Genomic DNA, 14,859 nt, shown 5'->3' on the forward strand with positions numbered 1-14,859 from the left:
AGATATGAAAATCTGATAATGTACACATTAACTCTACCTCATTATTGTTCAAATACCAAACAATTGATTACCGTTGTTCGTCTAAACGTTCTCTTCGTATTAGACACCTACCGTAGAACGTTTACGTCCGCAAATTAGAGGTATTCTGGTGCAAAAGGTAGACAGAGAGTGGGGTTTCACCTAAAATATGAACAGCATTTGAACGTTTACTTTCTACGAACGTTCGCGTTCGACTGTACAACAGAAGTGGCGAAATCATGAATAGATATCTATGTAATCCCTTGCAAGACGCGCCGTTGCGAGTCATGTATGAGCGAACCAATTCACAGTCATCTATTGCGTATATCTGCACTCACGTGCTCGCACACAAACACGCTCGTATACACGTACACACTACCGCACGCGTTCCCGAGGATATTGCTTGCATGATCGCTTTCAGATGCGCTTTGAAACTCGTTCGATCCGCGGAACCGTCCCGGCGCCGAAGGATAATTGTTTATTTCAGTGGACACCGGTTTCATGTGATACATGCTCCGGTAACACCCGATCCGCATGTCTAACAGTTTCCCTAACACCGTCTCGATGATATATATCGCGGATGACGATAATGCACGACTCAGGGATTGCAAACAAATCACTGCCGCGGGAACTACGTCCTTATCTCTGCACGCATCCGTAATAACGCGATATACTCCTGGCGTATCAGCTGTGGGCTGTGCGATTATCGTTTATGAATAACGGATTATCTGATTGTATCAGGTCGGAACAAGCAAGCTGCAATGTACATTTATTAGATAATTAGACGAATAGAAACGATCTAGAACTTTGTACTGGCGTAAGAACGAAACTCGTGGGCTCGTACTTGTTAGTTCCGGTTGATTCGTCGTGGGTGCAGACTGTGACGTCAGAATTTCGCAAATACAATTCAACCTTTTGACGTTTCGCTTGGTCATCCGTATTGTCGGAGCGTTAAGATTTTAGTCTTGTGTGCCTTGACCCAGATCTATATTAGAGTTTGCTGAGGACACTTTCTATGGCGAAGTTTGAATATGACCCCTCATAACGCGGCTGAAGGATTCATCGTTCAAATTGTCGAGGTTCCCGAGAAACGGTTGAACAGTCAAGAATTTTAATTACAGATGAAAGCGGTGGTCTTCCTAGTTGCGATAGCAGCAACTAGAGCTTTGCCCCTCTCGAAGGTACACGTGAAATTTATTTCCCCTCCCCACATTTACGAGCACGGTATTACGACAGACGGTTAGTCCATAAATGTAATTACATCGTGTACTGCTTTCAAAAAAAAAAAAAAACAATGCTTGCGGCAACGTGTAAAATCGATTGTTATCTCACAGGGGATCGAACCATCGACCAGAGATCCTACGTCTCTATCGGGAGAAGGAGTACGACAGGAAACTCGAGATTCGGTACGATACATTACCTTTAATTAATGAAATACGGCCATTGAAATGTTTAACGGTGTTACCGCAAACGGTGATTCATGCATCTCTTTTTAGGACAACGTCTGAGCGCAACAAGAAATAGCATACCCGTATACATTAAACCAGAAAACGCGGAATCCCTGTGGCCAGTTGGTGTTTTCCTCCCACCAGTAGATGTTAATGATCTTGGGCACAGTTCACATGAAAGGAGACACATGACGCCTGATTTTTCTAACGGGCTTGGTGAGAAATATTGTCGACGAAAATAAACACTAAGTGGATTACTATTTTTTCTTTTGGTTTAGCCCAAGTCTTTATGGATAGATTTGTCGTTACTTTGTATAATTTACTTTAAGCAAGAGTTTTAAAAACGAAAAAATCTTCATTTCTAGCTTTTTAATGTTTTAGTGTACCATGATCCGTATCTACTGACTGGCGAGAAGGCGATGATAGCGGTGAAATATCTTTACGGCCTCGGTGAACTGTTTTACGACGAAATTCCGCACGAAAGGGCGCTGCTAAGGAACCAACAAGAAAGGAGGCAAAACGGTCTTCATGACCACGTATTAAGGAGTTTGAGACCCACATCTCCATTCTATAGGAAACCTTGATTAATTAATGATCGTATTATTTATTTATCGTATCTTCGTACAGAAAACTATCGTTCTTCTTAAATACGAGATTAATGAATTTACAACGGCCCTATATACTATCTTAATTGGATATTAAATTCTGTTTTATCTGTTAAGCAATTTTGCATGTATTTCAATGTTTTGAAAAATAATTAAAAATTTATCTTCTTTTCACTTCATTAATACGTTTTAATTCAATTTAATACATTTCAAGAGAAACAGCTACATACAATTCCATAACTACTAATTCAATTAACAATTTGCTCGTTGAATATAATGGTGTTTGTGGATCGGGCGCGAAACTGATGTATCAGAAATATATACACGTGCCATCATCGTTCGTGGACAGTCTGCAGTAAAAACTTTCACGAGTCTGATTTACACAAATTGCAATGTATCGTAATTAATACAGCTAAATATCCCGTTCGTTTCCATCCCATGTTTCACCAGAATTTATTGCGTAAAACTTATCGCGCTGCAATTTCATCGCGAGTAAAATACATAAAATACGTAATCATAAATAAAGATATATATTTTTACACATCTTTCACTAGACTTACTGACAAACCATCGTTTTAAAACGTACTGGATACATGAGAAAAGTTAAAAGTATCGCGTCATGTACAGATACAAGGAACTTTTTATACAGCAATATACATTCAGTTCAGTTCCAGCGATGTCAGATGAACCATCGAAGTAGAACACAAAACGTCGTGAAAATTAATCCGTTGGTGATGCTCAGTTTTGTTGTTCCGTTGCACAAGTCGCCATGGCAAAGGCACATGTACACTTTCTTGTAATTCCACACGGTGTAAGCACACCTTTCCTCGCCGTCATCGGGGCCCCGTTGAAAACAAAGCCTCTGCGTGGCAGTGCCATATTCTACGCGAAAGAGTAAAAATATTTTTAAAATACAGAATAACCTTGTACCCATATTTGGAAATCGTATTACCAAATGAGTTATAATGCTTATTTACATATAACGATTAATTGTCCGATCCTTACCATTGTTCAAACCATGCCTCTCGATGATTTTTCCGCACCATCCTGACGCACAGGGGACAGCATCCACACCTCTTTCCATTTCGATCTCCGTCGAGTTCATAGTGAAAGGATCCTTGCACGATCCTAAATCACCTCTCGATCTACAATTCACGCATCTACGGAGAAGACCTAGAACGGAGGGACGATAAATTAGACACCGATTCGGCTTCGTAACCCCGGCTGAGCGATATAAATCTTCAGTTTCGTCAAAGGTGTCTTAATACGTTCGGCCGATTGGAGGAAAAGAAAAAAAAGCAACGGTTTACGGAAAGGATGCGCTGTCCGGTATGCGGTGAAAGTACGACATTGCTGCATCACGCGCTGGCCCGCGCCCGCGCACATAGATGCAATCTGTGCACGAAACTCACCGGTTGCTCCCTGAAGTAGAACCATGCTAAGGATCGCGAACAGAACGGCAACACTCGTCCTACGAATCATTCTGCCGAGTGTCTATTATCGGCTGGGTTTGAATTTTCAATTGAAACCCGTCACTCGTAAACAGTGCCGTGTGCAACAGAGACACAGGGACGATCAAACACGGCCATTTTGGAACTAAACTATGACTATGAGAAGCGGACACGTACGCCATGCAGCTGTCCCTCCCAGATACTCCTTTCACTCGGCTACCAGTAAGGTCATCAACGTGTTTGAGAAGATTGAACAGTGAAAATGCTTTCAGAACGAAAGACTCGGTCGGTAAACGAACACGGAACGCGATGTTAATGTACTATTATGAAAAAAATGTGGCAAACTATAACATGCTACACAATATGCTGGTTTGCTTGAAAAGTTTGTAGCGTTTGAAGAGTAATGAGGCAATCTATAGTTCTCCATTTTTCACATAAAATACGTTCGCCAGATCAATTGATACTTTGTTTCTGCAGTAAAAAAGTAATAAAGACACTGCGCCCAAAACGCTACAAACGAGCTAATATTATTGTCTTATTGTATGTTCAAGATCTTCCAGGTAGTATTTCATTAAGTCTGATCAGTAAGAAGTGGTTCCTCTTCTTCTTCTTTCCCTCCATTTTCTCTTTGGTCGATCGTAGTTCGTTGTTGAAATTGGTTTCTCCGCCTGTACGTGTGAACCAAGCCGCTGCAATAGCAAAGGAAGCAAAGGACGAATATGAATCCCAAATATCCCAAATGGCGTAGAAATTCTGTAGAAAAATTTACACCAAAGCATTGTGTGCCTATATTTCATCGCTCGGAAGATTCCGTCATTATTATTTGTTAAATAGTTCATGAAAATCTCACCTCGCGTCAGGAGTCTACTTTTAGGAACAATGATAACTTTCAGTTGCATCACGTTAACATTATTGATGGAGCACGTGTAGTTCCCTCCCTCGTGAATGGACACGTCTGATACACACATACGAAAGAATAAAAATGTGATACGTTGTCACATAATGGGTGTAATTTATTTTCTTGTACCTATCAGATAAAGCGTCCCGAAAGCGTCTACCACCACTCGAGCGGTTGGGTCCAACTTGCGAAATGATCGACGGACACCCTTCTCCAGCGTAATTGAATCCTTTTTCCATGATACTTGCGTTTCCAAGCTCGATCTATACCGCGAGTATTTCGAACCTTGTACAAACCTGCTTGAAAATTCTATAAATTGATAAATTTACTCTGGACAGACGACGGTGAGGTAAGCTCCTTCCGTAAGCACGAATCGCTTGACGTATCTGTACTTTCTAGTCTTTTTCTTTCTGCCTACACATTTTTTACATCGCTCCTCCAAGATGAAGTCCGGTAAATGTTTCACCGCTGTACTGACACCAGGAAATTCGTGTTCGAGAAGAATAGACCTTAAACAGAGAACCATATAACTCAAGGAATGTATGGCAAAGGCATACATATGATTGTACATATCAGTTAGCCGACCCACCCACTTGCAAGGCAATAAAGGAGATCTTCGAAAGAACTTCACTATCGATGAATCGCTATTGTTTGCAATCGTCTGTAACAACGATGACAATGATTTAATGCATCGAATTCAACGGCAATAAATGACATGCTTACCGCATTTATCAAACGTTTTAGTCGGCACTTTCCTACGCTCGTCTTGTAGCCCCGGTTACCTATACAACGCTCGCAAAGGCTCCAAGACGCCCATTCAGAAATTACATGTAGCGTTATTCCAACGTCTCGGATGTCAGCCAATTCCGACATTTGAGACACCTAACACAGGCCACAATCCAATTGACAAACGAAAAGGGTGGATTATTTATGAATGTATATCGGATTGATTCACAATTAGTCTTACGGCAAATCGAGTGGTAATCGTTCCCAGATATATTTCCCGATATCTTTCCCATTCAGTTATGTTCCCTCGTTCCGTGTGTACGACGCTATGATCCTTAAAAACGGCTATCACAGAATATTAATTTGAGTAATCACATTTGTAGGTTTATAGTCGGAACGAGTAGAGAACCGACATATACAGAACCTTCCATTACTCTTCCTGTCTAATATAGTCTTCCCCGATTTGGTTGAAATATGGCTACAGCTGAATTACGAATGTTTATACAAATGTAATTTGTTCTAGAAGCTTTTATAAAGACAAACAAATTTGTGTCTTCAAGGAAAATAAAGACTTTTTAGCAACTCCTATACGCTATAAGCATATAAAACAATTTAAATTTAACATTAAAATTCAAATGATATCAATTTATAAATCTTTCATTTAATTAAGGGGAGAGGATTATACAATATTTATAGTATTTGAAATGTCTGAGACTATAGGGTTATGAGAAAAATAGAGGTTCTCAGAGAATTTCCCCTACCCATTAAGGCGATTCTAACTCCGACCCGGCTATAAATTGTTGTTACATTTCAAATGTAAAGTTCAGAGTATTACGTTCGATTCTGTAGTTGAATTTGTTTTCAGTTTCCTGTCCTTCCAGTCCGTGGCATAGATAAATACCAGCGTCTGTGACGTCAAGATGCTTAATTACCAAGGAAAGAGCGGGAGTCGTATAGATTCTGTTATACGAGATATTATTGTCCATTCCCAATTGAACCACTTTCTCAGAATTTTCTCTATACCGATCTTGATAGTACCAAATCATTGTCTGTTTCTCCTCTTTATCATTACTGAATTGTAAAAATAGATACAATGATAGAATATTCAATTTTTTTAATCAATAAATTTGTATTTCATACCAAAAACGACATTCCATTATAACGATCGTATCAATCTCGGAGCTAATGAGTAAATATTCATCAATTTCTTCAGACGTTACTAATCTTTCTTTATCTCTACAATATTTAGTAGGCGCTACGGAACTGTCGATCGAAACGATATTATCTGCCCCGACCCATGGAATAATGAATAATAACCAAAAAACCTTCGTTTGATACATTTTTGGCACATTGGTATTGAAAATGTTAACTACATTCATTGTTAGCTACTGCAGTTAATTTAGTAGCAGATATAACATCGTGTTCGATAGTGCTATATGCCTATGATATAAAGATAAATTGTTTTATTTGTTTAACATACACTATGTAATCTTTGTGAACTACATCGGATTTTTCACCATATTTAATTTTATCCATGTAATGTACACGTGTAACTTTAATATAGTTTTGAAAATTCCACGGGTACTGGTTCCACGTTCAAACTAATTTTCAGCCAATCACAGCGTTTGGAACGATGGAAAAGAACCACCAGCGAAATTCACCGCGAAGCGGGCAAGCTCTACGGAAATACATACCCATGATGCATCATTGATAGCAACATGGCGGAGATGATTGAAAGTGAGTAAAAGTTAACTTATTCTTGATAAAATTAATCTAACGAGGATTAATTAAATAGAAAAAAGTAGCTTTACGAGAAGGATAAATGTTTCGAGATCTACCATGTCGACACGTAAGATTAATCTCAAGGCTGTTTATTAAGTTACAGTTGGTGTTTTAATTGCGCTCAGATGGGTCTGGTTTAAAATTTCAAAAATGACCAATACACATTTCAAGCGGGACGGCAAAGATCTTTTCCGTTTAAATCTCTATTTGCCAGGCGATACTTTCTAAACGAATACTTTTTACTATGCTTTGTAGTATTCATAATATTAATAAATCAGTAACTTTGACTTTTGTCTTGATTATAAGTACATATACTGTTTATGGAACTACGTGTAAGTTTGGTTATGTCGGGCCTTAGAAACAAAATGATTGAGTACTGGTTTCTTTTTGATACAACGATTCGAATAACTTTCAAAATGATACTATTTCGAACAAACAATAGCAACAAAATTTTCTGTTCACAAATTATTATATTTGATATCAATAACTATGTGCATCAATTTTGTATCTGTAATGAATACTCAATAGATTATAGTATGTAATATTAGGAAGTATAAACTTCAGAGTACTTACAAAAAATGTAAATATAATTTTATTTTTCAAAATATTTTTACAATGGCAGTGTATTAAGTATCTCCTGTATTTAATGAAACAGTGCGTATGAACTTACAAACATAACGAGTGCAATATAAAACAGAAACACATAGAAAATGTAATATTATTATATTACCTATTCGATGAACTTTTTCATTCAATGTATTAGGAATCTGTTTACCGTAGGTGAATCTGCTGAAACATTATTGTCTATAAAAAATGGGGGTTATCCATTGATCGACGAAATCAAAACTGAAATAATTGACGACGATGACACAATGGATATGGATGATCATCAAATTTCAAACAACTCAACGGATTCACACATGGATACAGAAGAATCCGATCCAATTCCTGAGCTTGGTCCCGCAGCTTTAGGACTTCAAAGAGTAGGTACTCAACCTCCTCCAAAACCGAATCCTCCTACTCAACCAGTTCAAGTTTTAAACCGCAGAGGGATGCCAGCAAGAATAAGAAAAAAAAATAAATTATTTTATGATGACATATTAGTCAATCATCCTCATCACAGGTAAGTTTATACATATTATATAAACACCGATGAATTTAACATACATTTTAATTCAAATGTGTGTTTTAGAATTAAAAAGGACCCATCACATCCGGATCATAAGCAATCTCCTAAGAAAGTACCCAGACCATCACCAGCAAAAAAACAAAATAGAATGTCCAATGAGCCAAGGAAAAGCAACAATATGTTGAGTCGACCATTAACACCTTCAATGACTCCAATTAAGCAAGAAAAAGAACCTGATAAACCAATACAACCTTCATCTCCAGACCGTAAAATTGGACAAAAGATTGGTATGCGATTAAGAAACTTATTGAAATTACCAAAGGCTCACAAGTGGGTTTGTTACGAATGGTTTTATAGTAACATTGATAAGTATGTGTGATTTTTATAAATATATATGAACTGGTATTTTTTAATGTAATACAACTAAAAATTACATTTTTTTACAGGACACTATTTGAAGGTGATAATGATTTTATGATATGCCTGAAAGAATCGTTTCCACAATTAAAAACTCGGAAATTAACCCGTGTTGAATGGTGCAAAATAAGAAGAATGATGGGCAAACCACGGAGGTGCTCACAGTCATTTTTTGAAGAAGAGAGACGGGAGCTAGAGAGGAAAAGACAAAAAATTCGAATGTTACAACAGCGAAAAGCTGCAGACGTTAACAGTTTTAAAGACTTGCCACCAGAAATACCATTGCAATTGGTAATAGGTACCAAAGTTACAGCAAGACTGAGAAAACCACAAGATGGATTGTTCACTGGAAGTATTGATGCAGTAGATACAAGTAATAATACCTATAGAATTACTTTTGAACGTGCTGGACTTGGAACCCACAGTGTCCCAGATTATGAAGTACTGGTATGTACATATGTCACAAGTAATTGTAAAACTTAACCATGCCATAATTGTTACATGTTGTTATATATAATTTACAGTCAAACGAACCACCAGAAACAATAAGCGTCGCTTCATTTGCACAAAAGTTTAGACCTAGACACGTACAATATGTACCATCACCCCCATATGCGATGAAGTTGATGTCACCACGATTGAACAGTGATCCTTTAATATCTAATGCGTCTGTTTCCTTACCAAAGAAGTCACACATTGGTGGAACAATGAATGGTTATCCTTTAAAACTGCTCGAGTTTATGGTGAAAGTAAATAAAATATTAACTGCTAAGAAAATAAAAATTAAAAAATTAAGAGAGATGAATAGCGAAGCAGAAAAAAGACGATCCTTTGGAGAACCGCTTCCACCAGACTTTGAAAGGAGATACGCAGGGTATTTGATAAATTATTAATAATATGTATTGTGACCTATAGATGTTTACACGCAATCATATTGTTCATAGGATTGTGGTTGAATTGGAAAAGATGAATACCGCACTTCAAGATTTTCTGAATGATGTTCAAGAACTGTGTCAAGAAATGGCTCCTGAACCTAGTGTTGCTGCTATGCTCGCACCATCTCATCTTCGTGAAAAATGTAGGCAAGAAGCAGCAGATATGGTTACTAGAAATAATATTGTCAATGACAAGGAACCTGGAAAGATGACACAATTAATAACAGATTTAACAGCTCTTATGCTTCAAGTGAAGGTGAGATTAACTAGTAATTTAATAAAGATACTACTTTTTTGTACTATTGTTAATGCAATCTTTCTCATGTTTTAGAGTCTGTCAGATTCGGATCGAAATGCATACGAGTTGAAGGTATTGCAGGGCACTATAGAACAGATACGTTCAAAATTGAGTCCACAAAATCAACAAGTTTTTCAAAATTGTGTCGAAATACACATGCAACATATACAATTAGGTCTTGGACAAAGAGGTGCTTTAACACCATTTATGGCTCAGAGGGCTTAGCAAATATGAAATTAACTTTCACGATACTTTTAAAGATGTACAATATTAAAACAAGTGTAGAACATATTACTACAATATTTTGTAAGAAAATTCAACTTTATTTTACTATCTTTTTGTATAGGGCATATCATTAGTAAAGAGTACCTATATTATTAGGATGCAAATGTGTATTCCACTACACTGTACATACAATATTTCTAATACCATTTTTAAGCCACATTTTACATATGCTTTTTAGAATAATATGCTGTGTTATTAATTGTATTAAACAGTTTAACATGTTCATGTTTAAAGGATTTACATGTGAGCTTCACAGTTTAATATACTAAGAAATTAAGTGCTTATCAATTATTAAACCTTACATTAATACTGCTGTAAATAGACTATGTATGTTTTACAGTGGCAGCTTTCATAAACATCATATAGAAATTCAACTTTAAATTATCACATTTTTATTTTGTATAGTCTGGTTTTTGCTTATAAATAATTGCAAAGATTATTAATATATACTTAGTACATTAGTATCATTAAGGATAAGTCCCTATGGTTCTGTATATTACACATATGCAACAAGGTTGCATAACACATTGTAAATACACTATGAATGATTAGAAATATACAATTCTTTTTAAATTTATTTTATTGACATTAGTGTGCTGTTCTTGATTAGTACCAGATGCAGTAAATTAAAAAACTGTAAACATAAATGTGGAATGCATTATGTAACACTATGTGCAAGTTAGTTTAAAACTTATCAATTAAGTAAATGTCTAACGTCTTTGCTTGAGATAGTTATCAATATTTTAGTTGTATGAAAACATTTATAGAACTTTAATTGATGTCAATTAAGTTTATATTAACGTAGTTAACATGTTTCATTCATTTTTCACATAAGAACCATGTTTTCAGTAAACTGTAAAGGTATTTCAATTATGCTTGAAAAACTATTACAGTTAATTTGAATATAAATGCTTTGATAACAAACTGTGTCTATTACAAGTAAATATTTAAATATAAACATTGTTTTATAGATTTTTGTGATAGTTCACAATTTTATTTATAACCATGAATAAAAGACTTATTTTATTGTTTTACAACACAAAGAGGACACGTGAATTCTAATACTTTAATGTTATAAATTATAAATATAGGAACTGTGAAATAGTTTGCATTTAATGATGAATGAAGTATGAATTTATTCGTAAAAATTATTTAAGTAAGTATAATATTCTTTTTTATTTGAGAAATATTAAAGAAGTTACTTAAAAAGGAAAAACATTATTAATTATAAATATGTGTTTTTGCATTAAAAAATTGTCTTCATGTTACCTATATGTGTAAAGTATAGTAACGAAAATAAATTTAAACTAATATATACAATTTATACAAGTTGTCGTCTATACTTACGACAATTTTGTAAGTAATTATATATCTTAATTATTCTAAATTGGATTCACGTTTATTTTATAATTACACATCCTTATATTAATATTACCTACAGCAACGATATCCTTAAAGTACGTTTCGTGAAATGGAGAATAAAAAATATTCAACTTCTCAAGTTCTATTTTACATGACATTTTATGCTAAACATTAAAAGTAAAAATATTACAATAATCATGAATTTATATTCAATAACAACAAAATCGTGTTCTGTCCTTAAAAATTTTTCAGTCACCATTCTACGCGATTTTACTATGTTCTTTATTGTTTTTTTTGTTCAATTGCGTTGCATAATTAACACATGTGTCTTTCGCAGATTCTAATATTACCTATTATACATCCTATTTCTTATGTTTATTAAGTGCATCCATTAATGCATCTGCATCTTCTTCTGTTTTCACCCTTATCAAGACTGGTACTGGCGGGGGTGACGATTCAGGTTTTGGTAGACAAACCAGCATTATGGAATTTTTAGTCATACGTTTTGTTGGAATACTTTCAGTTAATAAAGTATTGAGCAATAAGTTTCCCAAAGAATTCTCCGCACGTACTATTAATTGTGTTTTATCATTTGGCGTTGGCTTTAAGAACAATACTCCAACACCCCTACTGGTATAATTACCATCTTTTTTGATAAAAACTTTACATCTGTAAGAAAGTACAACAGTAAATTTTGTTATTACAATCGTGTTTACTATAAAGTTTTACCTTTGTTCATATATGGCACCTTCTTCTGTTATTGGTTTAATCTCTACTTTTGGTGGTTCCTCATCTTCCTCTGTTGGTTGTACTACTTGAGTACCAAAGGTAAATGGTTTGGCCCTGTAAATTAATATTATCTATATGTTTCCAATTTTATTGTTACTCATCCTTAAAAGAATTAGTAAATATAACAAATTTACCCTCCAAAACTAAAGCCTGTTGTAGGATTAGTAGTAGAACTTTGACCAAAACAAAAAGTATTTGTTCCACCAAAAGAACTACTAGTAGATTTTGAATCTGTTGTTGAATCTTGTTCTTCTGATTTATCTGTAGACGGTTTACTGAAGAATGGATTTTTTTCAGAACTGACATTTCCAAATACACTTTTTGTACCAGCTTTATCAACATTACCGAAGACAGACTTTTGTGTGTCAGTAGATTGCTCTGCATTACCAAAAATACCCTTACCACTATCTATAGTATACTCTGATTTACCAAATACAGATTTAGAACCTGCACTAATACTGCCAAAAACTGATTTTTCAGGCTTCCATTCTGTTGATGTCAAAGGAGATTTTGTACTTGATCCTCCAAATGGGGAACTATCAACCTCCTTTTCTGTACTTGCAGTTTCTTTGTTGTCATTAACTTTATTATGCTCCGATTGGTCTTGCTCTGAAGTATGTGTTACTTTGTCAGATTCATTTCCATGTTTAGCATCAATTTCTTTAAGATACCTTTCATAATCTTTAAAAATAGGTGTTAATATACAAAATGGGTTTGCATCTACATGACTTTTAATCCACTGTGCTACGCTTTCATTTAAACCTTTCAACTTGGCAAAATAATCAGAAGACTTTTTAAACACATTTTGATCTTCTTGGCCACTTATTTTACTTGTAGTTGTGCTAGGTGTCTGTATTTCTGAATTATCCTTCTTATTTGTACCATTTTCACTACCTTTAGATGCCCCGTTACTTGCAGAAGACTTGTTAACATTTGTATCTGCTTTTGATGTCTTAAGAGCATTACTATCAGCTAAAAAACTAAACGAATTCTGTACTGCAGAGGGTGTTGTTGTTTTAAAACCTGCAAATGCACCGAATGCACTTTTGGTATTACTCTGAAAAATATTTCAAAGTAGAAGTTATAATTAAAATAAAAAAAATGTTTTAATTCAGAAACGTAAAAGTAATAAAATTATTTACATCTGTAGCTTGCAAACGACGCTTTGCCCTTTTAACAACTCTTTTCTCGAGTATATCGTTAGTTGCTTTCGTGAATGTTCCTGCTTCTTCAGGTTCATGTTCTTCGTTCCAGTTGTCATGATTCAATTCTGTAGTTGCAGACCTTTTAGCCGACATTTTTAATACTATTCAACAAAATAGAAAATTAAATACGCGTACGGTTTAGTAAAAAAAATTGTAACTATCACCGAAATCATTATAATAAATTAAAGAGGTTAAGACTTCAGGTATGCATATACATTGTCTACTGTTTCTATGTCGAATAAATTATAGAGTTGCTGTCAGGTAAACAATTACAATTACAATGTATCATTAACCAACTTTGGAAAACAACGAAAAAATACATCTTTTAAATGAGACAGTTAAGAAAGTCACAATATAACCTCCTAAGCTTTGTAAAAGTATGATATTAAAATTTGATTTAATCAAAACATGGATTGTATAGCATTGTGATATTTACCTAATCAAATGGACACTAGTAACTGGTTAATTTAAATAAGTTTCATACACGTAGGTAACAGTATACGGTTAACGTATATCAGAACTTGGACAGACTTGGAACAAGCACACTTTTCCAAGATTCGGACATGCGCACTTTTCGATTGTATCTACCATATCACAGTCGACTCTTAGAGTCGGCTGTGACCATATATCTAACGAAGGAACTAAATCTTAAAAGGTTAAACGACAAAATTAAATTAATTTTAGTTCTGTTTTATGGAACCTAAATGTGATATACATATATTCTTTAATCCACGTACACCAATAAGGTAACGAAACCTTTATGAAACAATTTTAAATAGAATAGTTATTACAAACTTGCAGACATTTTTTTAGTTTGAATGTAATAGTTCCAGTAACCATCGAGTTTATATCAATTACACCTAGTATATTTACTGAAATAAGTACTAAGTTGCATCTAAATATGAAAAATTAGATATAAACATGTTTATATAGTTCATTCCTATAGTTTAGATTCGATATTTACTGAATACATTACATACATAAGTTATGTTCCCCAAGTCCCCAAGTAAACAAAACAGTAATTTAGTACAAATGCAATATTTTTCGAAGTTTTGAAAAAGTTAACACAAACGTACTATATTGTTTTGATATTTTTATTTTGTACTACATATATCCTAAATTTATACAGTTCGTTGATGGAAGAATTTATTTAATGGACGTTATCTCTTTAACTTGTATTACTAAAAAATCACATTCAGACGAAAAGGACAATCTATATTTTTGTAATACTAATGCTTTTCATAATGATGAAGACATTTTTGTAGCATACACCCATGAACTTATATACATGTAGCCGGAATGACATGGTATGCGATAAGAAATCACGTGATCTGCTATCACGTGCAGATGATCGATTTAAACTGCACACTTTCTATATATTTGTATTTCCTATAGCAACAAATATTACCATATTATGAAATCTCTGACGTTGTGAGCGCATTTAATTACAAATAATTGAATTTCTATTTCGCAAAATAGTTTTGTATAGTAAAAAATGAACACATTTTTAT

General features: G+C 34.6%; 4 protein-coding genes across 5 annotated transcripts; 2 read left to right on the top strand and 2 right to left on the bottom strand.

Annotated features, from left to right (window-relative positions):
- The first annotated feature begins 1,129 nt into the window (after positions 1-1,129).
- On the top strand, positions 1,130-2,136 carry LOC107185891. Its single transcript, XM_015573665.1, has 4 exons — positions 1,130-1,257; positions 1,353-1,424; positions 1,515-1,682; positions 1,848-2,136. Exons 1-4 carry the CDS (start codon positions 1,140-1,142, stop codon positions 2,048-2,050), a joined length of 561 nt encoding a protein of 186 aa, XP_015429151.1. The 5' UTR covers positions 1,130-1,139; the 3' UTR covers positions 2,051-2,136.
- Positions 2,137-2,750: 614 nt separating this feature from the next.
- On the bottom strand, positions 2,751-6,486 carry LOC107185726. Its single transcript, XM_015573482.1, has 10 exons — positions 6,287-6,486; positions 5,982-6,217; positions 5,388-5,491; positions 5,144-5,302; positions 5,014-5,081; positions 4,750-4,929; positions 4,550-4,683; positions 4,373-4,477; positions 3,077-3,244; positions 2,751-2,953 (listed from the first exon to the last, which is right to left on the bottom strand). Exons 1-10 carry the CDS (start codon positions 6,484-6,486, stop codon positions 2,751-2,753), a joined length of 1,557 nt encoding a protein of 518 aa, XP_015428968.1.
- Positions 6,487-6,864: 378 nt separating this feature from the next.
- LOC107185839 (protein lin-9 homolog) lies at positions 6,865-9,967 on the top strand. Of its 2 annotated transcripts, none has more exons than XM_015573609.1 (7): positions 6,865-6,883; positions 7,709-8,051; positions 8,121-8,426; positions 8,504-8,921; positions 8,999-9,348; positions 9,419-9,665; positions 9,741-9,967. In XM_015573609.1, the coding sequence occupies exons 1-7, from the start codon at positions 6,865-6,867 to the stop codon at positions 9,930-9,932; spliced, it is 1,875 nt and encodes a 624-aa protein (XP_015429095.1). In that variant the 3' UTR covers positions 9,933-9,967. The 2 variants fall into 2 exon arrangements, with proteins under 2 accessions (XP_015429095.1, XP_015429096.1); XM_015573610.1 differs by having other exon boundaries at positions 6,873-6,995.
- Positions 9,968-11,666: 1,699 nt separating this feature from the next.
- LOC107185862 (nuclear pore complex protein Nup50) lies at positions 11,667-13,894 on the bottom strand. The gene is made up of 5 exons (XM_015573633.1): positions 13,785-13,894; positions 13,286-13,449; positions 12,278-13,200; positions 12,084-12,197; positions 11,667-12,023 (listed from the first exon to the last, which is right to left on the bottom strand). The coding sequence occupies exons 2-5, from the start codon at positions 13,439-13,441 to the stop codon at positions 11,717-11,719; spliced, it is 1,500 nt and encodes a 499-aa protein (XP_015429119.1). The 5' UTR covers positions 13,442-13,449; positions 13,785-13,894; the 3' UTR covers positions 11,667-11,716.
- Between the last annotated feature and the right edge of the window lie 965 nt (positions 13,895-14,859).

This window comes from Dufourea novaeangliae, unplaced genomic scaffold (genome assembly GCF_001272555.1).
Source record: "Dufourea novaeangliae isolate 0120121106 unplaced genomic scaffold, ASM127255v1 scaffold56, whole genome shotgun sequence".
Lineage (NCBI taxonomy): Eukaryota > Metazoa > Arthropoda > Insecta > Hymenoptera > Halictidae > Dufourea > Dufourea novaeangliae.